We start from the raw sequence: 25,803 nt of genomic DNA, 5'->3' as shown, positions 1-25,803 counted from the left end.
CCTTAAATTTTAAAAGAAAGGTTGGGAAACTGCCCAGGACATTACTTAAAAATTAAAACATAGAAAAAGCTTATAATAAGATTTCCTTAGGATCGTGGCAATAGTTTAGGTTTCCATATTATGTTGACAAAAAAAGTTCGAATGTTTACATACGTAACAATCGACTTGTGAAAACAGCCTACAATTTTTTCTCAACGGGGAAAGGTGGATTTTCACGAAGTTAAGTTCAGAAACAGAATTCGTACTAGCAAAAGTGGAAGAACGGACCCCCCACCCAAGAAAAACTATTGCATGAGGGTATTCCATTGGCCTCTGTTTGCACTGGCGTCCTCCAAAAAAGGGGGATAACGGAAAAATAACGAAAAGAACGGAGGAAAGGGAATGGAAGTGATAACACATCGGAATTGACCTTTTCCACGGTCAATGGTTTGTCCATTCACAGCTGATGAGTGCCCCTCCCTTGAGACTCGGAGTCTGCCCCATTCTTAATGTTGCCCCTGACAGCATAAAAGTATAAAACTTTTGAAGGGAATTAATCCAACTCTGCATAAGGCCACAAGACTCTATCAACATTGATTTCAAAAAAATGGACAAAAAGTCACCGGACAATTCAGTGCAGTTTTTTACCTTTTATTATCTTGAACTTTACAAGGAAAATTCTAAACGTGCGTTCATCCATCAGCTTCCACTGGAAACAAGATACGTATTTAAGTCCATCTTCTCAACTCAAACTTTGCTGTAGTTAAATGCAAATGTGTGCATTTACTTCACTCGCAATAAATTAAGAATAGAAACTTCCAAATGCTAGACATGGCATTTTTCCTGATAAATTTTGATTTGGGGAGAGTTAATTAAACCAATATATTGTGTGTTACATGGATTATATGATCTAATGCTAAAGACTCGTCATAGATTTGTGCTAAGTAACTTATAAAGAATTGTGTAGATCTGGATTTCAACTTTCGACAGATTTACATCCAAATGAGGATCAGGCTATATGTTTTCAAAGATCTGAAAAGTCTGAAAGTCGCCAGAATTAGGACCTATTTTGGAGGATCGGGTAACAAGTCGCATTGAAAATGTTTAATTGCTAGCAGGTGCAATAAACATTGTGTTCAGTAATCATGTAGTACTTCAAAAATCATATATTCTTTGCATTGCTTTGCCAATCAGTCTAGTTAAAATCTATTTGAACGATATAATTTGTTCCCTTTTACAAATAAAAGTAACCTTTTTCTACCACTCTAAAATTTAATCACAGTGAAAGAAACTAAGCAAGAAAAAAATGCCACTATAAATGAAAATGTGAGAAAATACGCAATAAAGACTTCACCAGAAATAGAAAATATATTGCAAGAATTTAGCATTTTTCTAATGTATTCAACTGCTGAGACGTCACTTACATCACCAGAAAGCTCCTTTTATTGTGACATCATATTACACAAAGATAAACTCTAATTGGAACCAAACTTTTCCGTCCTAATTCTCTATGTATTTTTTATGTTCAACACTGCTAATGCAAGATTCCTGTACCAAGGTAATCTTTCAAGTCCCAAGGACCTTGCTATAAAGGCATTGGGCTGTATAATGTTTGGAGAACCACGTCAAGAATTTACAGGGCCTTTCTCAGACCTCAGCTTTGTTTTTAGCCGTGTTTTTTTTTAATCTCTGGTCCCTGATGCAATTGATCACCTTTTAAATTGACAACCAACACAAAAACTCAATAGTTTTCATCGCTTAAAGCTTGACAAAAGCTCCTAGAGAGGGCAAGGTTCGTGATCTCACATTCATACTTCACATTTTTTGGTGAAAGCCTGTTCCAGATGGCAAGTAAAACTCTAGCCAGAGACTACACTGTCTTCACCAAATAACAATAAGTGCGTGATTTAAATTGAGACTGTATCTGCCTTATTTCATGCCACAAACACTGCATTTTACCGGTTTGGCCCAGTCAAAAATACAACGCTTCCAGAACTGGGAGGTTGTGTGTACATGTATATTCATGACAAATCTTGCTCATTTATGCAATACTTACATAAGTTGCATACTCTTCCCAAAACACACTCTGTTTTAAAAACAAAAGAACTAGAACCTTGATCGAGATTCCACACAAACAGATTTCTTCCACAATTCTAATCTACTCTGGGAAAAAGTCAAGATCTACAATGTACATTTATATACACATGGACGTGTGTGCAAAATAGTAACATGAAACAATAGCTGCTTTTACATTGGTCAAATAATAATGGCAAATACATCTATTTGTGTGTGTGGTTTTTTTTAGCAGTTTTACTCTTATTACAAATACTGTACCCTGGTAAACCCTGAAATTTGCTATTCTCCTGGTTTTGGTGTAAGTGCCAACATATAGATCACAAGAGCTTAAGTTGGGCAAGCTTCAACTACTCCGGATCCCTGATTGATATTTCTGGTTCTGTCACAAATGTAAATATACATGTACATGTACTTTACCTAAATAGCCAAGCTTGGAGAAGAATCTTTTTTTCTTGAAATACTATGCAGTGTTGTTTTTTTCCTGATTTTTTTAATAATATATCCACAGTAGTGGGTCTTGGATCTACATGTACCGTACTTGTACATGTTTAACAAAGTGGGGAAAAGATAAATACATGTACGTGTACGTGGAGATTCAAAGATTATGCCAAGGAGTGCAACAGACTTCTCCGAGAGAATGCTAATACAATAATGGACCCAGTACAAGACAGTATCAATCAATTATGATACACCTTTCCCATCCCTTTCTCAGCAACTATGCCTGTATCACAGCTCTAAAACACTGCCAAAAATATAATTTCATATTCTCCTAGATTTTGTGTTTCTTAGAAATTTGACTGGAACATATTTGAAGCAGTAAAGTGTTCTCTGCGTGAAGCTGTATATTAGTAAATGTATATTGCTAGTGCATGTAGCATTTACAACGTAACAATAAGTCTACTGTGCTTTGAATAATCTAGTTCACAATACAATCAGAGGACAGATCTCTTTTATCTGTTCTAAATAAGTCTCTCGACCGCAAGCAATACCTTCATATCAGTCAAAAAACAGCTGATCCAAGCGGACTTTGCATAGGACCTGTAACCTTTTTACCCCTTAATCTTTCTGCTCACCTTGCAAACGTAATCAGGGATTTGGTGACAGACTTTGAATAGGCAGACAATGGGGACATATTTGGCAACCCCCCCCCCTTCCAAGGATGGACTTTGTGTCTCGTGCATTTTGTTCCACATCCACCCTGTCAATTTCGTGTCAAGTACGAGACGTTGAATTTCCCGCAATCCCCATACATTCCCAACAGAGATTGATGACACTGACTGGGGGATTAAAAAAATATGGCTTACTTAACAGAGTCCACTCGGGCGTAGAATACCCACATGTACAAAAAATACCAGCAAAAGTACTGCAACACCACAATTGCTAACAATATTTGCTTACTTTTCTACATGTCAACTTTGCACGTTTCTCTAGCACTTTGATACTTGTTTAAGACAGGACTTGATTTTAGCACTGACTTACAATTTTTATTGCCTTGTTGTGTACTAACCCTTTTGCACACACAATACACATTTATCACTCCAAGACATACACACGTTGCAACATTAAGTGTGACATCAAATCTCAAAGTTTTTGTGTGTAAAAGCTCAACACTTCTTTGCTGATCCAACAATTCCTAAGCGATCACCGGTTGGGCAGCTTTTGTGGTTGCGGGAAAGAAAATACAAGAAAAGAAAGAGAAAAGGTGATTATTTATTCACTGTAGCTTGAGTTTTGGAATGATGGACTGAAGTGGCAAAAGTGGTCCAATTCATGCGATGATATGGGTGCTTTGAGAGGAAAACGCTTTCACAGTTAACACCAACATGAACGCTTCTTGTCTTGATATGAACCAGCATCAGGATACGTAATGGGCATGCAAAACGGTAGCACGATCAAGGGGGAATTTCACAAGACAAAAATCCCAAAAATTCGTTTCATAATGGGAAACAAGAAAGAAATCAAGGAAAACAGAAAGTATGAGCAGGTAGAGGTATGCCAACTCCACATGCTAACTAGATACCATGCAAACAAAGCAAGTCCAAACACACATAGCGCATTTCATCATGACCTTGCATCACAAAACTACGTTAATCAGCTCCGCTTCAAAGTTACAGAGAAACCACTGAACAAAACAAAAGCTGTGCTGAGATTCTTACATACCGGTGGCTACTCAAGGTAAAACAGAGTTCCGCGCAAGATAACGCTGTATGTGTTGCATCAAATGAATATACATGTACCTTCATGTATACTTGACCATCAATACAAACAAAATACTATTGAACAAATTTCATTCAAATGTCATCAATAGCATGATGGAAATGACACAAACATATCTGAAATATTTCATGCATGCATATATATTGAAAATATTAATATACAGGCAATCATGCTCAATTAAAGAAAAAAATAATGATGACAATTTGGGTTTTACACAAAAATACTGCACAGTTACAATAGATGACAATTGTTACATGTATATGATACAGGAAGGGGTTATGTTACAAGCTGCTATACAGTTGTGACACGCAAATCAATAACCACTTTTTCTCGCTCACCAGGTGTGTGTTTCATTGGGATGGAAGGTAACAGTGTGGACTTCTGTTGCTTGGCAACCGCATCTTTGTCTTTCTCTTCTTCAGGGACTCGGTGAGGCATGCACTTCCCCATGAATGTTAAGATCACAGGCAAGATGACCAGCCCGTGCAGTGCCCCAAACACCATCACCAGGAAAAGTGTCTTGAAGAAAGTTCTGAAGACGTAGACAGGCGCTGTGGAGAGGGCCGAGATGGAGATGATGGACGAGAGAGCACCTTGCAGGATTGCCATGCCCAGGGAATGGAGAGCGTACACCGCTCGACTGTTGGTGTCCTCTTTTGGTGCAATAACGAAACCGTATGTTATGTGCGCAGAGAAGTCCACGCTGAACCCGATGCAAAGGATGATGTTCACCATGGAAACCGGGTTGAGGTTGACATCCCAGAGAGCCATGTAACCGAGTACAGCAGTGTCAATGGAGATGACACAGAGTGTCACTAACAGGGCACATACAGGATGTGGGATCATGATGATAGCGACCACAAACATACAGACAAGTGTAATCCCTAGTGCCTGTAGCAGACTGGGGACGAACAGGACGTAGCTCTCATAGAGGACAAATGCCGGATGGTAGGCGATTACATCTAGATCAGACTCCTCGGCAAGGTCCCACAGCTCCAACATTGTTCTACATTCGTCATCTATGGTAAATAAGTTCTTGGTCTGGACAATCAGCCGTGAGGACTGGATGGTTTTTTCGCCTGTCTCCTTATCCTCAACCAGGTGAATGTCCAACTGGTACATTGTGTAGCGTGGATCATTGAGGAAGAGCTCCGTCAAGACCTCCATGAAGCTTTCCTTGCCTGGCTTGGCTTTGTCCGGCATGTGCAACTGGACACCTTCCCAGTACCGGCTGAAATCCCTCACCCAGGACTGCGTTATCTCCTCCCCAAACACGTTGTCGCTCTCCTCCATACGCCGTGTCAGATTCTCGATCCGGTCCCGTACCGTACCGTTCCAGTACTCCAGCTCGTTCTTGAATATGACGCTCACAGCCGGTCCAACCTCACGGAACTGCGTGTCCTCCAAGTCGTAGTATTGGAACGTCGGCGAGTCATTGATGGCGAGGTCCTTCAGGGACAACCCCTTCTTAATCTGCGTGCAGCCGTAAATAGCGCCCCCTAGGTACAGCAGATAGAGCACAACAATCGTACCCTTCACCCAGGATTTGGTCAGGAAGGGTCCATAGTAGAGGTGGAAGAACTTCATGATGCGGTGCTCCAGGTCGATAGTGTGGCCCTTATGTTTGTTTCTGGAGATGCCTCCAGAGCAGAAGAGAAGATAAAACTTGTTGGGTGACTCTTCCCTTGGCAGCACCTACGACAAATGATTGTCAGAACGTCAAGATGCATGTGATATCATACTTTGCAACTAAAATCTTCACACATCAAGGTAAAAATTTCTCAAGATCAGCAGAAAGATGACGGCAAACATTATCAGGCTTATTTCCAAGATTGCTCTTCAAGACTGTATGAAAGTTGTGCAGTGTGGGGACCCAAAACATTGTGAGGACACAACAAAGGTTTCATCATTATTCCAAATATCCCAACTAAAGAAATCGTCCCCACATGGTGACATAGACACAAAAAAGCTAAGAGAAAGGAATCTGTAGGATTGAATACAAAGTAGGTTACCCTACCTTCTTGCACGTGTAGCAGTGCAGGTTCTTGGCTTCCCGATGACCGATGAGGGTCATGGCTCCACCAAAGAACGTGATCTGATAGAAGTAGACAAATAACATGGCCACGCCGTTGTAGATGCAGAAGGTGCGGACGCCCGGCAGGGAGGAGCTGGCCCCAATGATGAAAGCCAAGATGGTGGTCAGGTTGGTAATTGTGACAGACACGCCAGCCTCAGAGAAGGTGCGCCCCATTCGCTCTTCCACAGACAGGTAAAGGCTGAGCTGACGCCAGGCGGCAATCATGATGAACATGTTGTCAACACCAACGCCTGCAGTGTATGCACAAAATCAAAACAGATTCCACAATGAAGGTAAATTTGGCTGAGTCCCAAAGCAAACACTGGTTACTGTACATCGCAATGCTTAACAGAAACTGGCCACCAGCTGCTGCAGTGTTGTTACCTTGTTTCTCTGTGGTCAGTATTCTGCTGATTTCAGCTTACTGGCTCATGGAGGTAAGCACTGTCCCATGCTCAGTGGCTGAAACCCTGCTAGCCACGCCAATCATTTCTTACAAGACAGTGTAAATGTTTTCTCAACACACAAATTCACAGCTGAGAAAACTCTTGAAATCAAGCTATGAATTCAGAAAAATTGGAAAAGAAGACAAACTCACCCAGGATGAGAAAGGGCATGAGGGAAACCACTTCGTTGTAACCTAGTCCGATGAGGCTCAGCAGTCCAATGGATGAGAGAATGCTGAGGCCAGCTGAGATGACACCGATGAGTCCCAGCCAGGGCTTGCTGAGAACCCAATCTCTCATGATGCAGGAGCAGACAGCAAACAGCAGAAGCATGCAGAAGGTGGCCACAAAGCGGGGCAAGACTCGGTAGGATGCTTCGTTGACTTCCACGGACAGCGTCATCGAAGTGCTGGTACGGATGTTCATCGTCGACGTCCTGTTCTGGAATTCGTCTACCACTTTGAGGAACTCCAACTCCCAGGTGGCAGCAAGGTGGTCATCCTCCGGTTCCGTCCCCAGGGAGTAAAACAGGCGGAGAGCCTGAGCACTTTCAATGTTGCTGTTGTTGTCTAACATGATTCCACCAAGGTTTGGGCCGAGGAACGCAGGGATGGTCAGGCCAAATCCGATGGGGATCTCTGACAGAGGATATGTCACGGTCAGATTTTCAAACTCGTCTATGCGACCCCGATAAAACTTTAGAATCTCGTTGTCCACGCACTGGCCCATGAAGCGTTGGCAGACATCTTCGTGCGTGACCACAGTAGTTTGGTTGTAGGTGACGTTGAATGACCGGATCACCTGGTCCAACTTCAAGAGGTCTGCCATGACGTCACGACGCAGAGCTGATTTGCCGTCCATTGCAGTTATGATCACCCTCCCCCTCCGGTTGAACAGCTCCAGCTCCCGGTTGGGCAAAAAATCGCCTCCCTCAATCCCAGTCAGGAAGTGTTCGCTGGTGAACTCGCCGTCAATGCGAGCCCGGCAGTCGTCGGGCGTAAAGAGATACTCCACATCATCATTGAAGTAAAACTGACTTAATCCACCAGCCAGAAGAACCACAATGATGAGGGGGCTGATCAGAAAGACAAGCGGATGTCGGGCAATCAACTTCCCGTATTTATAGAAACCTCTGTTGATGGTGCGATCCATACAGTAGTAATTTGCCATTCTGAAAGTTTCTTGGATATGCACAGCCAGAATAAGTCCAAGACAAATACTTGCAGCAGAAAATATTACAGTATAGAATTTGGAGTTTCAATTTCCTTTCTGGCTTACTGGTTGACTTGAAACCTGAGTTCAGTGAAAACCTGTAGGTATATCCTCACTCACTAAATGCAGCCCCCGAGCTATTTTTTCAGCATTTATCAAGCCTCTTGTGTCTTTTGGGCAAGTATTTAGAAGTCACAAATTCTGTGTGATGTGCAGCTGCAATTTTAGCTCAATCAAGCCAGGCGCTCTGTTGATGTCTCACATGCAATTGAGAACCACACGATTTCCAACAACTGATGTTGAATTTCAGCTTCAGTAACAGTTGCCACTCGATCATACCTCTGCAGTCAAAACAATGAATAAAAACACCAGTAAACTTTACAATGCAGGAGAGGCAGTAAACAAGAGTTTAAAAAGTATTCTAAAGCAACTTTGAATAAAAAAGAAAACATTGCTATCTATAAAGAAGTTCAAATGCTTCAAAACAAATGATGAATGCTTACACTGCCTGCTGTGCTTCGGCAAAAAAATGGGCATACCGAGGAATTTTAGCTGATCCCTCACCTGTTATTTCAAAACTGAAAATTCTATTCCTTCCTAAAGATACAACATGTCTACACTTCTAAAAGAAAGTTTGGTGGAAACTTGTGATATAGCTATAGATAACAGAAGTCATGCAAAGTGAAGGTCAGTGGGTTTAGCAGGATTAATATCTGAAGGCCTCAGTTTCCAGACTTTAATCTCTCTAATCCCCCCACTTCTGCTATAATCCAAGCTCTGAGTCCATGTGAACTCTGAATCAAGTCCAAACACAGGCTGATTTGGATTCCAGATAGCGATAGATCGTGACACTAGAGGCAACAAAACTTCCTCATGGCCATTTAAGAATCTCAAGGTTTCTCCTCCAGCAATGAAGACGGACTTGATGCACAATTTGGGGATCACAATTGAGCTTTTCAAAGAAATTAGATCTTCCAACAAATTTCAGAAGTCGCAAAAGTAAAACCTGGGCCTTTCCTGCCCAGAAAAGTATAGAACTTCCTGGGGAATAGACCGCAAACCAGGAGAATTAATGTGTGAAACTCTGAAAAAGAAATGCTTTGAGTGAAAACTACACTGTATTTGAATCCAACTTGTTCCGAACATCAGGCTGAGGGGATGAATTTTCATTCTTCAGTGGCAAAACCATGTACGCAGTTCAAACACTGATTTATTGCAAAAGTGAAGATGAAGACCCAACATGCACACAACAATGAATCTTACAAATCACTGGCCTCCTCACCCAAGGACTACTCCTTTGGACTAGTATCAAGTTGAGGAATTACCAGCCCCTCCCCCTTCCACCTCCACCCCTGGATGAACTGGGACTCTGGAAGCTGAGAGTTTTATACAGGTAAATAGCTGCTGAATGTTAGACAGGACAGCTCAGACAGTCCATAGAGAATGGCAATCAAAATACAGACAGGTGTCCTGTGACTGTGGGGATTGTGTACTTTAAGGGAAGGTCCCTATATACAAACTCTTCTACAACTTTAAAAAGATTTACACCATGCTGATTGAAGCCCTGGTGAATAAGACACTTCTTCGCACATGACCTGGGATCAGTTTTCATCACTTCTAGGTTGGCCCATGATTTGACAAGGTCAATGCATTTGCACAGTGTAAAAAAGAAGATATATAAGCTGTAACTAACAAAGGATATTCAGTCATAATGCACCACAGTACAGGTACACGTACCTGCGTCTGATAGGAGTATAAAACATGTCCAACTGTTTGAATACTGCATTATTACTATCACTATCACTGCTGAACTGTTGAGGTGTGACAAATCCTACACTGAGCATCCATTCTGTCCTTTTCTGCCTCCTGAAGCTTTTCTCTGCAGCGATTCAGACACTAGCCCCAAAAGTGATAAAGGAACCACCCCTTTGAAATATGCATTTCCCCACTGTGCATACCAGTGAAAGACAGACTTTTCATTTTGACTGATTTGGTCACAAAGGAACGATTGGGCCGGACGAGGCGAAACGTACAAAACTGGTGCATGACACTGGTTGTACAAGCATAGACTGTATTCATCAAATGTTGGAAAATTGCATATTTACTTTCCATTTTATAACCGTATCTACACCAGATGTATAAAAAAACACAACAAAAATGTAAACAAAAACAATACAGAATCAACAGGTATGACACTTAAATATTCCAATAAATGAAGGTTGTTATCAATCAGGGCAAAATACCAGAGATACATGTAACGGTACCACGGGACGTTTTGGGAATTTTTTCCTTTCTTCACCTTTCTTTCTTCAATGTTCTTGGGACTTTCCATGAGGTGTACTTACTTTAAAAGTCTGTTTTTCATAGGCAGCGCATTTTACAAACCATAAGAAAAGTATAAAAACAGACAGTTATTGTTTTTGCATCCAGTCACTGTGAAAAGGAAACTTCACAGCACTGACAGCTGTGAATCAACCCACTGTGAATGTTACACAAGATATCTGACCTCTTGCTCAACTGCCATTCTGGTGTAGGGCACACAGAGAATTCTACATTCATTTCCCACAGATTGAAACACGCCCCCAAGTTTACATAAAATACATAACAATCAGTTTGTGACTTCCCTAATCTTTCTAAGAGGTACATGTGTACTACTAGCTGCCATTGCAGCACACGTCCTTTTGTTGTGGATTTTTGTTTCGAATTGGTCTACATATACATATAGCTGATTCACTTTCACTTCTACTCCTTGAAAGTGAACAACGTCAAGATTGATTTACAAGTGAATGAGCCTATAAACTTGTCCTTAGGCCTACCGTTAAAATCGTCAATAAAGTTGTTGCTTCCAAAAGGCAAAGCTTGAAGTCTGATTTGATCAGTTCTTTAAACAGATACACCATGATGATAATTGATAGAGGTAAGAACAACTGTATCCCCATGTCTGTTCCGATGCATACATGTATATTTCAAATATTCTTCGGAAGCCTCTTCTGGTCTCACACTGACTTTTTCCTATCATTTATCCCCAATTTTAACTACTGCAACTCTTTTTTTCCCATTAAACTGCACAAACAGAAGCAATTTCTGTCTCATTGTAATCCAAGAGGTTAGACTGAAATCCTACAAATAGTAAAAAAAAAATGGTGTATCACATCAATGAAACTGATATTGCCATCTGAACCACATTATAGGAAAACTAACTCCAAATAGAACATGACACCCACTGTTTTCGTTTGCTTTTTAACTGCCCAAGTGATGCAATCTTTTCTGCTCAACATCCTGGCCCCCAACAGGTTTCAAAACACAACTGGTTGTATAGAATATCCTTAGTCTACAATCATACAATCTATAGGGAAACAAAATACCTGTACGAAAGGTTCGATTCCAGATTTAACGTGGCAGAAAAAAACCTCAAAAACGGAAAGCAATGCAAGCAACAGTAACACTACACTGCAACCCAAGTACAAAGGAAACGAACCAGAAAGTATAAAAGAGTTCAAACCTTGGGCGGTCCCAGGAGTCAACAAACTTTTCATTTCAAGGCCTTTGTCATGTTAATGACTGTGACTGAAATTCTATTACGCACCTTTTATTTCTTCGCAATGGAGCTCATATCCTGTTTCCAATACAGCAAAGGAATTTTTTTTGTAGTTCACTTCTCATATGAGTTAAACATGGAACTATCTTCCCCCAAGTCTAATCATTTTGGAGCTCAGAATTTAATTCCCAAAACTCAAGTAATCCATTCCAAATACTGCCCTGGCAAATGACTGGAGTGCAGAAAACTTTTGGAAAAAAAGGGAGTTTTCCCACAAAAAGTGTCCCACGATTTTTCCAGTCCAGTCTGATCTACATTGTACTATCACAAAAAGGTTTGCTAAAAGATGAGTAATGCAAAAGATAAACCAGCCAACAAAAGTTTTCCTGCAGATGTCGGAACCTAATATTCTAACCAAAACAGTCCAGCAAGTCCCCACAACTTGGTCAATATTTTGCTGCAGTACCATTACCAATAAAAATCCTCACCACGGGGTCTTCACGGACAGAGCAAGACTGCATTATTATTCCACTCTGTACATGAACATATCAACCATATGGGTTCAGGTTTATGAAGACTGAGAGGAGACACCCATCAAGTTTGTGTTACTACAATGGTTCCTGTGAAAGGATTCAAATAAAATTGCCAGACTGACAATAAAACACTTGGTTGGTGGTCTCCCGTTTTTATCATTCTTTTGCCGACACTGTGTGTTTTATGGAGTTGAACTTGCTGATCCTTCAGCTTTTCAGAAATATGGCCCCACACTTACTGGTATACCAGTACAAGTTCAAATACATACATATAAAGCAAGTAGTTCATTATTTTATGACCAAAAAAGTACACAAACAGGCATCTCAAAAACACACTTCATAAATGTCATTAAATGGCATTGTTGGCTCAGTTCACAGCTGATACATGTACATATATTTGTGGCTGGCAATGTAGAAAGACTGTAACTACAGGCTATGCATGTACACTCACATTGTACCATTTCCAAATAGTAGGAAAATATTGACCAACATACAATGTACATAGGCCTATGTAGATAGGTATGAACAATAACCCCTTAAGGTTTCATGTCTACATGGCTGCTAATAAAACATGCAAGTGCTAAACTTACTCATTGTGAAACTAACCAAGGGCCAATTTCACAGCACTGCTTAGGCAAAAAGTTTGTTTAAGCTTGAAAAAAGGCCTTGCTCAACAAATCAGTTTACCAGCCAAACTTCTTGTGATGTATATTGTTTTGGAATAGTACATATACTTACCTGTCTTTTGGTAAGCATGACAATCACATAGAGTTTGAGCTGGTAACCTTTGTTTAATTAAGCAAGGTTTTTTCACGTTTAAGCAAATTTTGAGCTTAAGCGGCTCAATTTCATTACAAAATTTTACAGTTATGCGTAGCAGAAAAGCTGTGCTTATTTACAGCAGAAAAATTTGCTTTGGAGGTACACTGCAACTGTGACTGTGCCAACTGTGGTGAGTATATGGAGACTTCCACTGTTACTCCACAATATTACATGTATGTAGACAAAGTTTTCCTCGGAGGCATGCAGGTAAGCATCTGTGCATAAACTGTTTTACGGTCTTCATAAAATTCAGCCCCCAGAGTCTCAGTGCGTAGCAGCACCATGAAAATGGGCCCAGATGTGTACTGGAAGTCAGGTTAACAATATGTTTTTTAAGCTGCCTTCTTACTTTCTATTAAACACATACATGAAAATACAGACCTACCCTGAGTCTTACCCGTCCATCATTATTGGTTTTTATCAGTAACAATTTTTCCTGACTGAATCTGTGCCTCCCGCTAAAAGTTGTCTTTCTGTTTCCTTTTCAAGTTACCTTCTGAAGTTATACCATTCCTCATCTGGCTAGAATCGAACTGCAGATTTCTTTAGACGCGGGGAGAGAAATCATTTTACATAAGTTGCTTTTTCGTCTTAAAAAATTGCCAAAGAACAGTTTATTACAACAATTTTTACTAACACAAAAGGAAGTAACAAAGGAAAAGCTAGCTTGTTACTTTTCCCACCTCTAAAATTGAGGTCACACTTGCTATTTTTTTTCGTTTATCTTTGGTGACTCTTCCAGCCAATACCTTTTAGGAAAAACTATCGTAGCTCCATGCTTTCAAGTTAAACCACAGGGGGACCATGAGACAAAGGACACAAACACATGCCCCCCCCACTACAATCAAAGAACAAGTACACTTACAACATGGTTTCATCTAAAACTTTGAACCTGCAAAGATCCTTCACTTGGTGATTTCAGCTTCCGTTAAAAACAGTTAAAATCTCTTAATTTAGAAAAGGAGACCTACTGTTAAGCAAACTCACCTTAACTTCCTTACTACAAGAGAGTACTACTACTAGCAGTTTTTTTTACCGAGCTCAAAAAACAAAAAATATGGCTGTCCCTTTCTGCGGCGGGTCAAACACACAGGCAAGTTTTTCCACAAGCCTTGGGGCAAAATTGTTCAGTCTGAATGCTTTGTCTGCAGTGTCTGGCTTCCCCACGAAGGTCTGTCAGGCGTTTCGCTGCACTTTCACACCCCAAGTTTTTTTTTTCATTCCTTCTTAAACCAAGGCCAACAAACTTTGGTGCTGGTGATCAGACCAATGACACACAACCTATTACACAAATGACTGGCTTCAGGAAGTGAAGGGCACTGGAACCAGGTTCACTGAAAATCACCAGTATTTTGCTACCGCTTTGACCTGATACAAAACCCTTGTCAGGAATCGAATCACTTGGAAAGCTGACTAACAAATTTAAATTGATGGAAAGAAAAGGAAGTCCAACATAAACTGTAACTCTGCTCTGGAAAATGGAACCCTTAAGAACCTTGCTGCTCCTTATACATTTGTTTTACCCTGTGCAAAAACTTTAAAGTCCAGGAATTAAAGATTAAAGCATCTCTTTAATCTTTTATGAAAAGGTTGAAATTTCTTGTGCTTCCAGAGGTTGAAGCAGGTACAGTAGCTTAGGGCCTAGAGGAAGAGAAATATCCCTGTGTCTTCAACAGTTTTAGGTTTCAATTTTGTTTCAATAAATAAAGTAATATAGACAAATAAAGTGTCAAGATTTCGGTACATCAATAGTGTCCATAAATTGAACATTCTGAATAGTCAACCCTTTTCAGCTACACGTCAGTCTTAACAAATTAAGAATCTGGGGAAATCCCGTCTGGTTTGCAAATGGCATCAGAAGGATGTTACAAAGCATTTCCAAGAGTCGATCACAGATCTGGAAATACCCATTCGGTTTAGCCAAGCATATCATACACATGACATATTAAGTGGTTCCTTTGGCGATGTTTTCCAATGAGAACACCTGCCAACATGTGTCTCATTCTCTGAGAGCTTTAGGAGGGTAAAACTGTTCAAATACTGGCAAACATGTAAATTGAATATTCATTAGCTAGAGATGAGACTATAGCAAATCATTTCAAGACTCTCCTCTGAATTAAGCTCCTCATATCTAATCCAAAATCTTGATTAGAATATGATGGGACTGTTGTAAAAAAAAAACACAGGTCACACTGCCGGTAAAAAAGTAACTGAAATTTCCATATTGAGAAAGTGAAGAATACTGGTTGTAATTAACGTGTCCTAAATCAACACAACTTTCTTATCTATTTAAATGCCGAGCAACTCGTACACATGTAAATGTACTTTTACACATGATTTGATTTGAATTGTTATGACTATTTTCTCAGAGACTTGTGTGCAGTCACCATTTCATTACATAGATGGAAGTCTGCATGCTGTGCGCCAGGCAGTACCAGTAACAAAGGCATTCAACAAACTTTCCACATCCCTACTCTAAGCCCACAGCAACCATCTGCAAAATCCATGATATCCTTCTATAGTCATATCAGAATGATGAATATGCATCACTTTTACCCCGGTCAACAAACTTTTCAAGTCACTACTGCAGCACCACAGACCAACCCTATCCTCATGTCATGAATAACACCTACTGCATTTCTAAACCAGCACATCAACTACATCATAGGCATGATGAATACGTCCATCTTCTTGTATTGTGAATATGCATCACTTTCACCTAGGTCAACAAACTTTCCCCACTACAATGACAATTGCGACAAAGGTTAACAAACTTTCCAGGGGGCCTGGCACTGCTTACCCAATCAACCAATCACTGTGCAAGATACCGTACATGCATAAACATCTGCATAATGTAGCACACTTCAGTCTACAGTTCAACAAACTTTTACATGAGACTGCTAGTCATACAGTGCATGGTCATGATGAGCCTACTGCATGCAGCTGACAGGTAAGATTTATGAATATGCAACACACAGCTTTTAAATAATGTAGAGGGGCTTACAAGAGTTCAACAAACTTTTACACACTGCTCTTGAGATGCTTTGATCATTGATGATGTGTACAGTACATGTGGGTGTTTATGTACATGTACATGTATGAGCATGGTAGCTGAAGCATTCTTCACAACAATGGCAGAAAATTCCACACATTTTCAGATGAATATTGGCCCTTGGGTTCAGAGATGACTGGTTCCACAAATAAATTGAAAACCCTGATTCTAAACTGTGGCGAAAGGAATCCCTATCACAGTATCAACAACATTTGGGTTTCCATATTATTGTTAAATATAATTAATAGTATATATTTACCAATTTAGGAATTTGCCCTCTTCCATAATTTACACATTTATAAAATACATGAAAAAAGTCTCTGATTGTGGACATTAGGAATGACAAAATATAAAAGCACACCTGATAATATGATTTCAAGAAAAATCTTGTTGCTAAGGTAGAAAAAGAAGCTGTAATTAAGAAAGCACCTGTTTCACAATTGATAAATCACACAGGTCACTATTGATCAAATAAGTTCCCTTGGTGAAAAACAGTATACTGCCAAGAAATGTTATAAATGATCATGATGCAATTTCTGCCCTTACAACATCCTGCTAGAAATTTCATCTTAAAGTTAAACAGCAGCCAGAGAATAAAACAAACACCACTTTAGGATTATCTCAATTCATGAATAATTCAAAAGTAAGGGGCCAACAAACTTTGTATGCCTACTGAAACAAGCCAGCAGCCATGATGTATAGTCTATTGACTGTGTGAACCAATCAGGGTTTTTTTCTGCAGGGGGGCTCATCATTATTCAACACACTATTCCTTCAACCAATCCTCTCCTCTGCAGCTGAGTAAACTGCAAATATGCATAACAGCTTCCTCCAGTGTACTGTGCAGGTCAACAAACTTTGCTATGTGGAAACTACATGCAGAGTTTCAAACTGGCTGTATGTAAATATCATTCAGAAAAGCATGACTTGCTGGCAATGATCCAACATTATCAAATAAAAATGAATTGATCCTCCGGCCAAATCTAAGCTCTAGGATCAATTCAAAGTCAAAGAATTATTACAAAATACATATATAAAAATACAAAATCAGGAACAACTGTGTAAAACTTGTTTTTGTTACACTTTTTGGAACAAAAATAAGCCTCAGCAAAATTAGAAATTAACCAACTATTCTGCTGTTATCTTTGTTCCCTATTGTTACAGAATAAGCAATTTCAAACTAAAAAATGTCTGTTCATTTAATTAAGACATTCTGTTTAATCTACATGTCCCAAATGACAAAACTTCAAAGGAGGCTTAAAATAAATTAAGAGACTGGTTGCAGCTCTTTGATTTTGTCTTGGTGAAAGAAATTATGTGATGGAAACAACTTACCAAAGAAATTCTTTTTTTTCTGATTGCAGGCAAGCACGTATCCTGAATTGAAGAATCCCTCCAGCACACACCAGCAAGGACTCAAGAGCTCCAAGCCCCCATTTGAATTGACATTCCACAGGCGAATCGATTCACCAATCCTGTTAAAGGAAACCGAGACCCGAATTTTTCAGAGTCCGTCAAAATTTTTCAGCTAAATGAGAAACATCAGTTGTACCCAGGTAGGTATCTGGCATTTGAATGCCATTCTGTTAATTTCTGGCGTTAGTCCTTCCCATTTCCCCTGCCTACGCTGAACCGGTCAACAAACTTTCCCCAGTCAACGCAGCGGCGGCTTCCTTACTCATCCATCTTACTCAAGGTAGCTCTCATTGGCTGCAGCAAAGGCAATATTACACACACGATCAAATGTGAGTGACGTACATGTATGAAGCACAAGCTGTGTATATGCATGATGCACACCCTGAATGTGCACGTATATAATACTGGACCATACTTGTATTGATTAATTACACATTGATCCCTTTGCAAGGACGAACACCGGCTTCCTTATTTTGCATAATTATTAATGTCGAAGTTTGATGAGAACAGAGTGGCAATTGGACATGGATGTGAAACGGCATGACGAAATGACAGACTTTGCACGAAATAAACCGTCTCTTAAAAAGGAATTTTTATATTACGGCTTATGTGTGTGCAAGCATTAGACAAATACACAGTGCATATATGAACAGCCTCCATTCATGTACCTGCACTTCTTATACCAATTAATTTGTAGTAAATAAAAACACTAAAGTGTGCAGGTACCCAGAATTCACATTAGCAGCAAACTGTCTGAAGCAAACAAGACTGCAACGCTCATCATAAGAAAATTTTATCCACTGAATATCAATTTCTTCAATATCATTCTTTCCTAGTCATACCTCTAAGGTCTTTGAGGATTGTCACCCTTCAGGGGAAAAAAATACATGTAATGTTACCGAGCATAAGTCACAGTGCACTGCTTAATACATGAAAGATTTACAAGTTAACATTCAAACACCAAACAACTACTGATGAAGAGAGTCACCTTGGATTTTTGACTGATCTTTGACCTAGGTCTATTATTCTGTCAATTCCTTTGACCCATTAAACTTTAAATCCATTTCAAGCGCACAATACTATTGTGAATCTTGAGTGTCCTATCTGTTGACCATATCAAGGCATTTTCATTTTCAAATTGAAGTTTAACAGATGTTTAAACATTTCTACAATACAGATCTCTGGAGAAATGTGACTTCTACTTCTTTTAAAACAAAGACAGACCATGCAATTTGGAATATATGCAGTGCCCATTTCAATATAACGGTCCCCAGGAAATGTACCCAAAATATTAAAACTGGTTAAATCCAAAGCACAAAGGGATTAACAGGCTTGTCTGCATCACTGGGAAATCACATGTCAATATATACCTGTTCAAACACTTCAAAGAAACACATCTGCAAAGTAAAACCTGTGCTTCACAGAGAATTCCAGGGCATGAATCAAATTAACCAAGGTTTGCAAAAGCACTACAACCCAAGTACAAGAAAGTGTGCTACCTCAGCACAAATATACACGTACTGTACAGTACATCCAGCACAGTGTACATACATGTACATGTACATGTATAGTATACAGCAAAGGGTTTTTTTTTTTCATTTTTCTTTTTAGTTTTTACTGTTCACAATGCATTATGATTGACGACTTTTCTTAAAATACTATTCTTGTGTGTAGTTTTGCACGTTCCTCAAAAAGGGAAAAAAAACCCTACCTGTCAAATAACTGACCTTTGTATGCTTCTGACAATGGGATCAGAACACAATGCATGTTATGGGTTCAAGAGGGGCATTTCTGCAACAATACATTGTACATGTACATTCCCTCTTCCAATCCAAACAAACAGTGCGCAGGTACTGTAGTGCTGGTACGTGCATGCACATGAATGTTGCAATATTTGTTTCTCTTTCTTGTACTACTGCCAAAGTGGGTAACACTTGGTTTTGCTCATCAGAGGGTTTTTTTATTTGGGTAAAAGTTCAATAGTGTTTTATTCTCTGGACTGAACAGCGGTCGAGTGTGCTATTCAGATAAACCAATTTGAATCAGCACAAAGAGGTAAATTTAGTTTAATGAGGAAACAATGGATAGAAGGTTCCAAAGTAAGAAACGAAACTGAGGAGTTACAATGCCAATTCAGCAAAATATTGAAATGGATTAGCCCTACCAAAGCTCAATGCTTAATCCCAAATCTCAAAATTGCATGTAAGGAATCACAACCTCCCCATGATTTTTTTTGTAACCCACCAAATCAGTGTCTCCAGTTCAAATGTGAAATCTACGCGACAGATCAAGGATTGCGCAATGCAGACTGATACTTCAAGAACTCACGAATCAAAAGCTGGACTTTTTCACAAATCATTTGGTACATGAGGTAATGCAACCTAGAGTAAACCTAAAGGACTCCAACATCTCAGACTCTTTGCTTTTTGTGGTCTGAAAGACTTGGTTACAATGACTAAAAAAAAACAGATTTCTACCATGGGCTTGCCCTGCTGGCCAATGTACAATACTGGTGGGCATCTTATCACAAGCATCCACTACTGACCCCCCCCCAAAAAAAAATCAACCACCTGATAAGGACCTGATAGACTGCTGGTCACTGTCCACAATTGTTGCACCACAGCAGAGGTATTGCAGAATGTTGTCTGGTAAAAACCGCAGTGCAAGAGAGGCAGGAAATATGGACAGGAAATCAGTTAACTGTTGAGCTTTAGAAACCAATCACCGACTTTGTATAGGAAGTTAGACACGTGATGGAAGGAACTTTAACCCTAACCCCCTAGGGTGTATGTAAAATTGTATTAGAATTGGAAGATTTGGGAGTGTTAGGGTTAAAAAGCAACAAGCTATTCCCTAAACCTCCTTCCTACACATACTGTACTGTACCTTTCATACCAAAGTTAAGATGCTAGGCTAATTCATTGATGCATCTACAAGGAGTTTAGCAGATGCAAAAACATCTGTTCTTACATTGAAAGGCATTGTAGATGTTCATACGTTCAGCTGAAGTTCAGGGAGTGAGCAGAACATACATGCACATATAATTTCGATACGAACTTCATCAGTGTCCATGTGATGCGTTAAACCTCAGTTGATTTCAGAACAGTGTAAAAGGCAGTCGTCCAATGGGTTAAGGGCCAACTCGTGTGTACAAATCCAACTGCAGTTTTGGCATGGATCTCACGTGTGAAGTTCATTGATGCATTAAGAACCTCATCAGGGTTTGTCTCACCATGCATGTCAGGTGAAATGTAAATATACAGTAGAGGTATAACACAGGTGCTGTATTTCACACACTGTATACTTCGATTTCAAGGGGGATCTTCAAACTCAGGTCAGCTTGCTGTGTTTTTTTTAACCACTGAGGATTTTTCAAGCCAGTAAATTCTCTCAGTAATCATTATGCAATCACTTGGGATGGTACAATGTCATCCAATATTTAATAGGTTCTCATCACCAAAATCATGTTTTGTGGTCAGAAAAACAAACAGCCCCTTGGTGGAAGGTGCAAACCACATTTACCACAGTTTGCCTGCTCATTGTTTGTTAAGGTGATTTGATAGCACTTGGGGAACAATGGACCCTCCTTATCAGGGTTGATTGTACCAAGTCTTGCCCAAATATTGACCGAAAATTTTTTATCTCACTTTGTGATATTGTTACTCCATACCAGCTGACTACAGTGCCATTTAGGTAGCTACTTACCGTTGATACATAATATTTCAACATCCTAATCATAAGGTTAGTTTCCTCATTAAAAAAAGGAAGAAAAATAACTATATAAAGAATTTTTTATCTTCACTGTAACAATGTTAAATTTCCCCAAAAAACCGACAAATACAGAAACAGAAGTTATGCATCCTCATATTTTGTCAGCTTGTTAATACATCTACCAAGCAAAGATTATGCAACCAAGCAGAAGACCAATACTCCATGAATGTCTACTCTGATGGTTTATTTAGTTTCTGCAAACCAGTTCATAATAACTAGTAACTACTGTCTACAGGACAAAGACTATTGAGTGTACCGGTGCAGATATTGTAGAATAGTATCGATTGACTCCACTTACAAATTTTGGAAATTATCAGAACTGAGAAACACGTGTCCAACTACGCACGTTTACCACTTTAGAAAATTTTCATGTAGAGAAGTTCCAAATCCTCACCGATGTACTCCTTGTGGTTCTGGAAAGTATTTCATGTGAACGGCTTTTACAAACCAGCACACTGCAAGTAAGTACAGTATGGTGCTTCACACCATGTGATTCTACCTCCATGTTCACACATACCCCACAGGTTTTGCAATATCGGCAAGTTTTTGCGGTCCTACAGTTTACACTTGAACTTTGTCCTGGGGGTATTCCTATGGGGATTTTCTGCCACAAACACCTGGAAACCTTGGGATATATCCAGTTGTGAACTTCAGTGACTTTGTACTGTACATGTAGACAAGTATAAGCATGAAGATAGAGGACCTTGAAAACCACTCTTAATTACTCGGATCAGTTCACACTTAATGTCCTATTTAAATACCAGGATTCTATTTAAAGGTTTTGAGCAGTTTTTTATGTTAGCCCGCGTTATATGTAGATGTAGATGCGGGTGAACGACTGCATGCACAATTCTGATCTCTTGGCCATGCATTGTGTCCAAAATTAGACAATTTTTTATTTTATTTTTTCTATTTTTATTCATTCATGCTGACACTGACAAAAACAACAAGAGTTGAAATAGAACAGACGTTATAATGAAAACAAATGTAAATGTACATTGACATATATTGTGAATAGAGAATTAATGAGCAACTACAGATGAGAAAAACAAGTGACAATCTGGATTTTTTTGTGTCGCATTGGGAGATCAACTTTGAGTTCACTCTAAAGCAATGGAGAATTGGAGATGTGCCAAAGGTAGGGACAATAATACTTCCTGAGAAAGTCAGTGTTGTAGTCGCGTACTTTCCGAGTACCAACATTCTCCGCACAATACTGAACTGGGTAAGAGGGAATAAAGCCAGGGTGCACAGGCATTTGATGGTAAATGTGCAAAGGTAAGATTACAAAATAAATGTTAGACTTCAGACACTCCCAGTTGTGTAAAATTTAAGTTTTAAGGAGAAAAGTACTCGGAAAGTACTCGGCCGAGTACTTTCAAGTAGTTTTGTCCTAAAAAGTTAATTTTAATCAAACAGTGAAGGTCTGAAGTCATTATGTTGCTTTGTGATCTTACCTTTATGCATGTACCATCAAATGCCGACGTACTTAAGCTTTGTTCCCTCCTAACTAGTTAAATATTTGGTAGAAAACTTGGTTCTCACAATACTCGACTACATCACTGGAGAAAGTCAGTTCCAAAATTTTGATCCACAAACAAACACTGTAAACTGTATGCTTATATATGTACATGTTTACTACTTGTTCAAGAAAAATAGCCTGGTCTCAAGACCCAACCGGTACTTAAGACTGCTTTGGTCTCAAGACCCAACCGGTACTTAAGACTGCTTTGGTCTCAAGACCCAACCGGTACTTAAGACTGCTTTGGTCTCAAGACCCAACCAGTACTTAAGACTGCTTTTTTCTTTCAGGAGCTGAAAGCTGAAATGGCAGCTGGGTGATTGAGAACTGATTTGGACAAACCAATCTTGACACATTTTTACGGGAAGGATCATTCCTAGCTGACTCATTCATGAGTTTCCTCTCTTTGAGGGGAAAACTTCACAGGAACAATCAATCTTTCTCGGTTTCTGGGAAATAATACCTTGATGCTGACACCCAGACGGTCTTAACATTTGAATACTTTATATTGGTTCACCCCTAGTCTAAGTCACGTTGTCAACTTGGTAGTTTTTTAATTTATTTATTGGTTGCTTGAAAAAAGACACCTATCCACTGTACTGTCGCTGCAGACTTTTTATACCAGGTCAAGAATGTAAACCTCTAATCTCGTGTGGGTTGGTGTGAGTTCTAAAAAGAAAGTCTGGATGTGAACTCAAGGCTCAAGTCACTCGTTTTAGTTTTATCACTTGAAGGGTAGAGGGGGTGATATCCTCTACCCTCTCATGCCCTAGCTTGGGTTTCTGGGTTAAAGTTGGAACAGATTTGGGCTACTTAAATGACTGAATCAGATGCCTGCAGGAGTACAGGATATTTCGTAACTTCTCAGAACACATTTATATGAGCCACAATGCACTGAGAAGAAACCTACGACTACAGTCATTAACACTGACCCTGTAAGTCAAGGTTTCTCCTTTCCTTTAGGTTCCTAACCCTGCCACACAGGTGGTTAACTCATATAATTTGTGGCCACTTCCCAATCCGCAACTGTCAGACAGTTTTTACCATTTATGAGGGCAGAGAGGTTAAAAAGAACCTAAGTTTACATATGGATTTAAACATAAGCCCTTGTTTATAGCAGCACAAACACAGACTCACAAGTAAAACAAAAAAGGTAGTGACAGTGAATTACATATTTTAAAATATAAAAATACCAACACACGTACGTACATGTACATGTATGGTGTAGCTGACTACAACGTTTGTACCAATGGGTTATGCTCATGCTATGCACACATACATGGACAGTGCAGGTAGTGTCTTCATACGCTTACATGTACTAATAATATTGTGCATGCTGAATGCAGACATCAAAATCCATTGTGTCTTCTTTTGGGCAGGTGGAAGAATATTGATTGACCAACCTAAGGAGCCTATACCTAGCCAAGTCAGTCAATACTTCCATTCTTTTTTTAGTTGGGGCAAAACTTTGATGCGCTCTCTTGTGGATCTATATGAGATGTGAGCATTTAAAGTTTCATACATAAAAAACGTGCCCTCTGCTACATATGCCATTGCTTGCATCATGCCTTAATTGGGACCTTTTCAGTGGCAGACAATTTGGTTTGTGTTGCTGCCAACTACAAAATCTGTCTGAGAAATATTTGCACGCAACTTGGACATTTAATGTTGATTCCAGAATTAATTTGCCAATGGCCAACTAGAACTGTATATATCGATCATTCCACTTGGCTCAAAATGGGAAAACACATTCTAGGTGTAATTTAATTTTCCACTAAAATTATATTGGCAACATTCCATGCCCAAATTGTCGTGATTGTAAAAGTAATGAAAACATCAGACTGCATCGACACTGACGGCAAACTTGGCATACATGTGTTTGTAACACGTCCAAGGTCATAAACGATGAAGCAGGGTACTGGGGCGGTCATGCTGGTGGGGAGACTGCACATTTTAAGACGACTGTCCAGAACTTTTTATCTATAGGTTATAAAATCCTCAGTACCGAAAAGTATTGGCAACATATGTGCCCATGTCCTGCTAGCCCTGAAGGCCCGGCCTTGCGTGGGTGGGGGGGGGAATGCCTAAACAGTCCTCCTTGTAAGCAGGTCGACCCCCTCAGCCTCTACCATTACCCTGATTACCGTGCAATGTGACCATAGAGGAATAGAAACACTGAATAATGGGACTGTCAAAAACAAATAAATTTCCAAAATTCCAGGAACATGTCTGTGGGCTATACAGTGGATGGTCCTACTGAGTTCTCCTGCCCAAAAGTTTATGGACCGATCATGTTTATGACTGTGGTCTCATAAAAAAAACTGGAAACGCAAATGGTATTCACAGCCTTCAAGTTGAAAATGGTCAGATAGTTATAGTGACTTGCTAAAAATTCACTCGACGTAAAGCCTTAGAGATAGGTATATTACATTGAAAAAATAAATGTGTCTCTTCTTAAAATACGGGGGGAAAAACGAGCTTACCTTAGTTTTCTGTCGGTTCCTCAACCTAGGCCTCGCCCCTATATCACAATGATGAATGCTCTGTCTTGTCCGTGGAGTCCTTATTCTGTTGACGCGAATCGAGTACGTGGACAAACTCTTTTGTTCCTTTCCTTGCGTTATATAATGCACGTGTACCACGGCTAGCCGGCATGCACAGCTGGCTACTGAAAAGTTTGTTGACCGCGCTTACAGCTGACCGCGCGCCAGCCGGCGATTGAAAAAATATTTGCATATAAATGACAAAAACGTGTTCTCATTGGCTACGATGCGCGACATCGTCCAAGGGTACACATAACGCGTCTGCTGATTCGTCATTTCTCTGCGGTGTTGGCATAATAGGGTCGACAAACTTTTTGACCACACGCGGTTCAAGGAAACAAAAATACGCGCGAAACCGGAGCTCAGCATCCTGCTGATGCAAATCCGTCATGGCTTTTTTTTATTAAGCTTCAGGTATATTATAAAAACCTGCAAATCTCTAGAAACTCGAGTTTGCTGTGAAGAGTACGGAAGATGAAATATTCCATCCATTTGGAATGAAGAAAGGGACAGCTTCGTTTTGAAAAATACTCAAGCATTCGACAGTCCCGCCAAGTTCTCAAAATCAAAAGCTATGAAGCGGGAGATGTTTTATCATA

At 39.7% G+C, this 25,803-nt stretch overlaps 1 protein-coding gene across 3 annotated transcripts; it reads right to left on the bottom strand.

Moving 5' to 3' along the window:
- Window positions 1-609: 609 nt before the first annotated feature.
- On the bottom strand, window positions 610-25,446 carry LOC110978670 (patched domain-containing protein 3-like). Of its 3 annotated transcripts, XM_022233833.2 has the most exons (6): window positions 25,145-25,446; window positions 17,288-17,427; window positions 6,948-8,348; window positions 6,290-6,600; window positions 4,611-5,967; window positions 610-3,711 (listed from the first exon to the last, which is right to left on the bottom strand). In XM_022233833.2, exons 3-6 carry the CDS (start codon window positions 7,963-7,965, stop codon window positions 3,689-3,691), a joined length of 2,709 nt encoding a protein of 902 aa, XP_022089525.1. In that variant the 5' UTR covers window positions 7,966-8,348; window positions 17,288-17,427; window positions 25,145-25,446; the 3' UTR covers window positions 610-3,688. The 3 variants fall into 3 exon arrangements, with proteins under 3 accessions (XP_022089525.1, XP_022089524.1, XP_087004985.1); XM_022233832.2 differs by having other exon boundaries at window positions 610-5,967; window positions 25,145-25,444; XM_087148859.1 differs by lacking the exons at window positions 17,288-17,427; window positions 25,145-25,446 and adding an exon at window positions 13,888-16,185 and having other exon boundaries at window positions 610-5,967.
- Between the last annotated feature and the right edge of the window lie 357 nt (window positions 25,447-25,803).

Source organism: Acanthaster planci, linkage group LG18, assembly GCF_054643075.1.
Source record: "Acanthaster planci isolate LZ-2023a linkage group LG18, COTS_SCS, whole genome shotgun sequence".
NCBI lineage: Eukaryota > Metazoa > Echinodermata > Asteroidea > Valvatida > Acanthasteridae > Acanthaster > Acanthaster planci.
The sequence above is the reverse complement of the archived record's forward strand: the minus strand, read 5'-3'. Positions and strand labels throughout refer to the sequence as shown.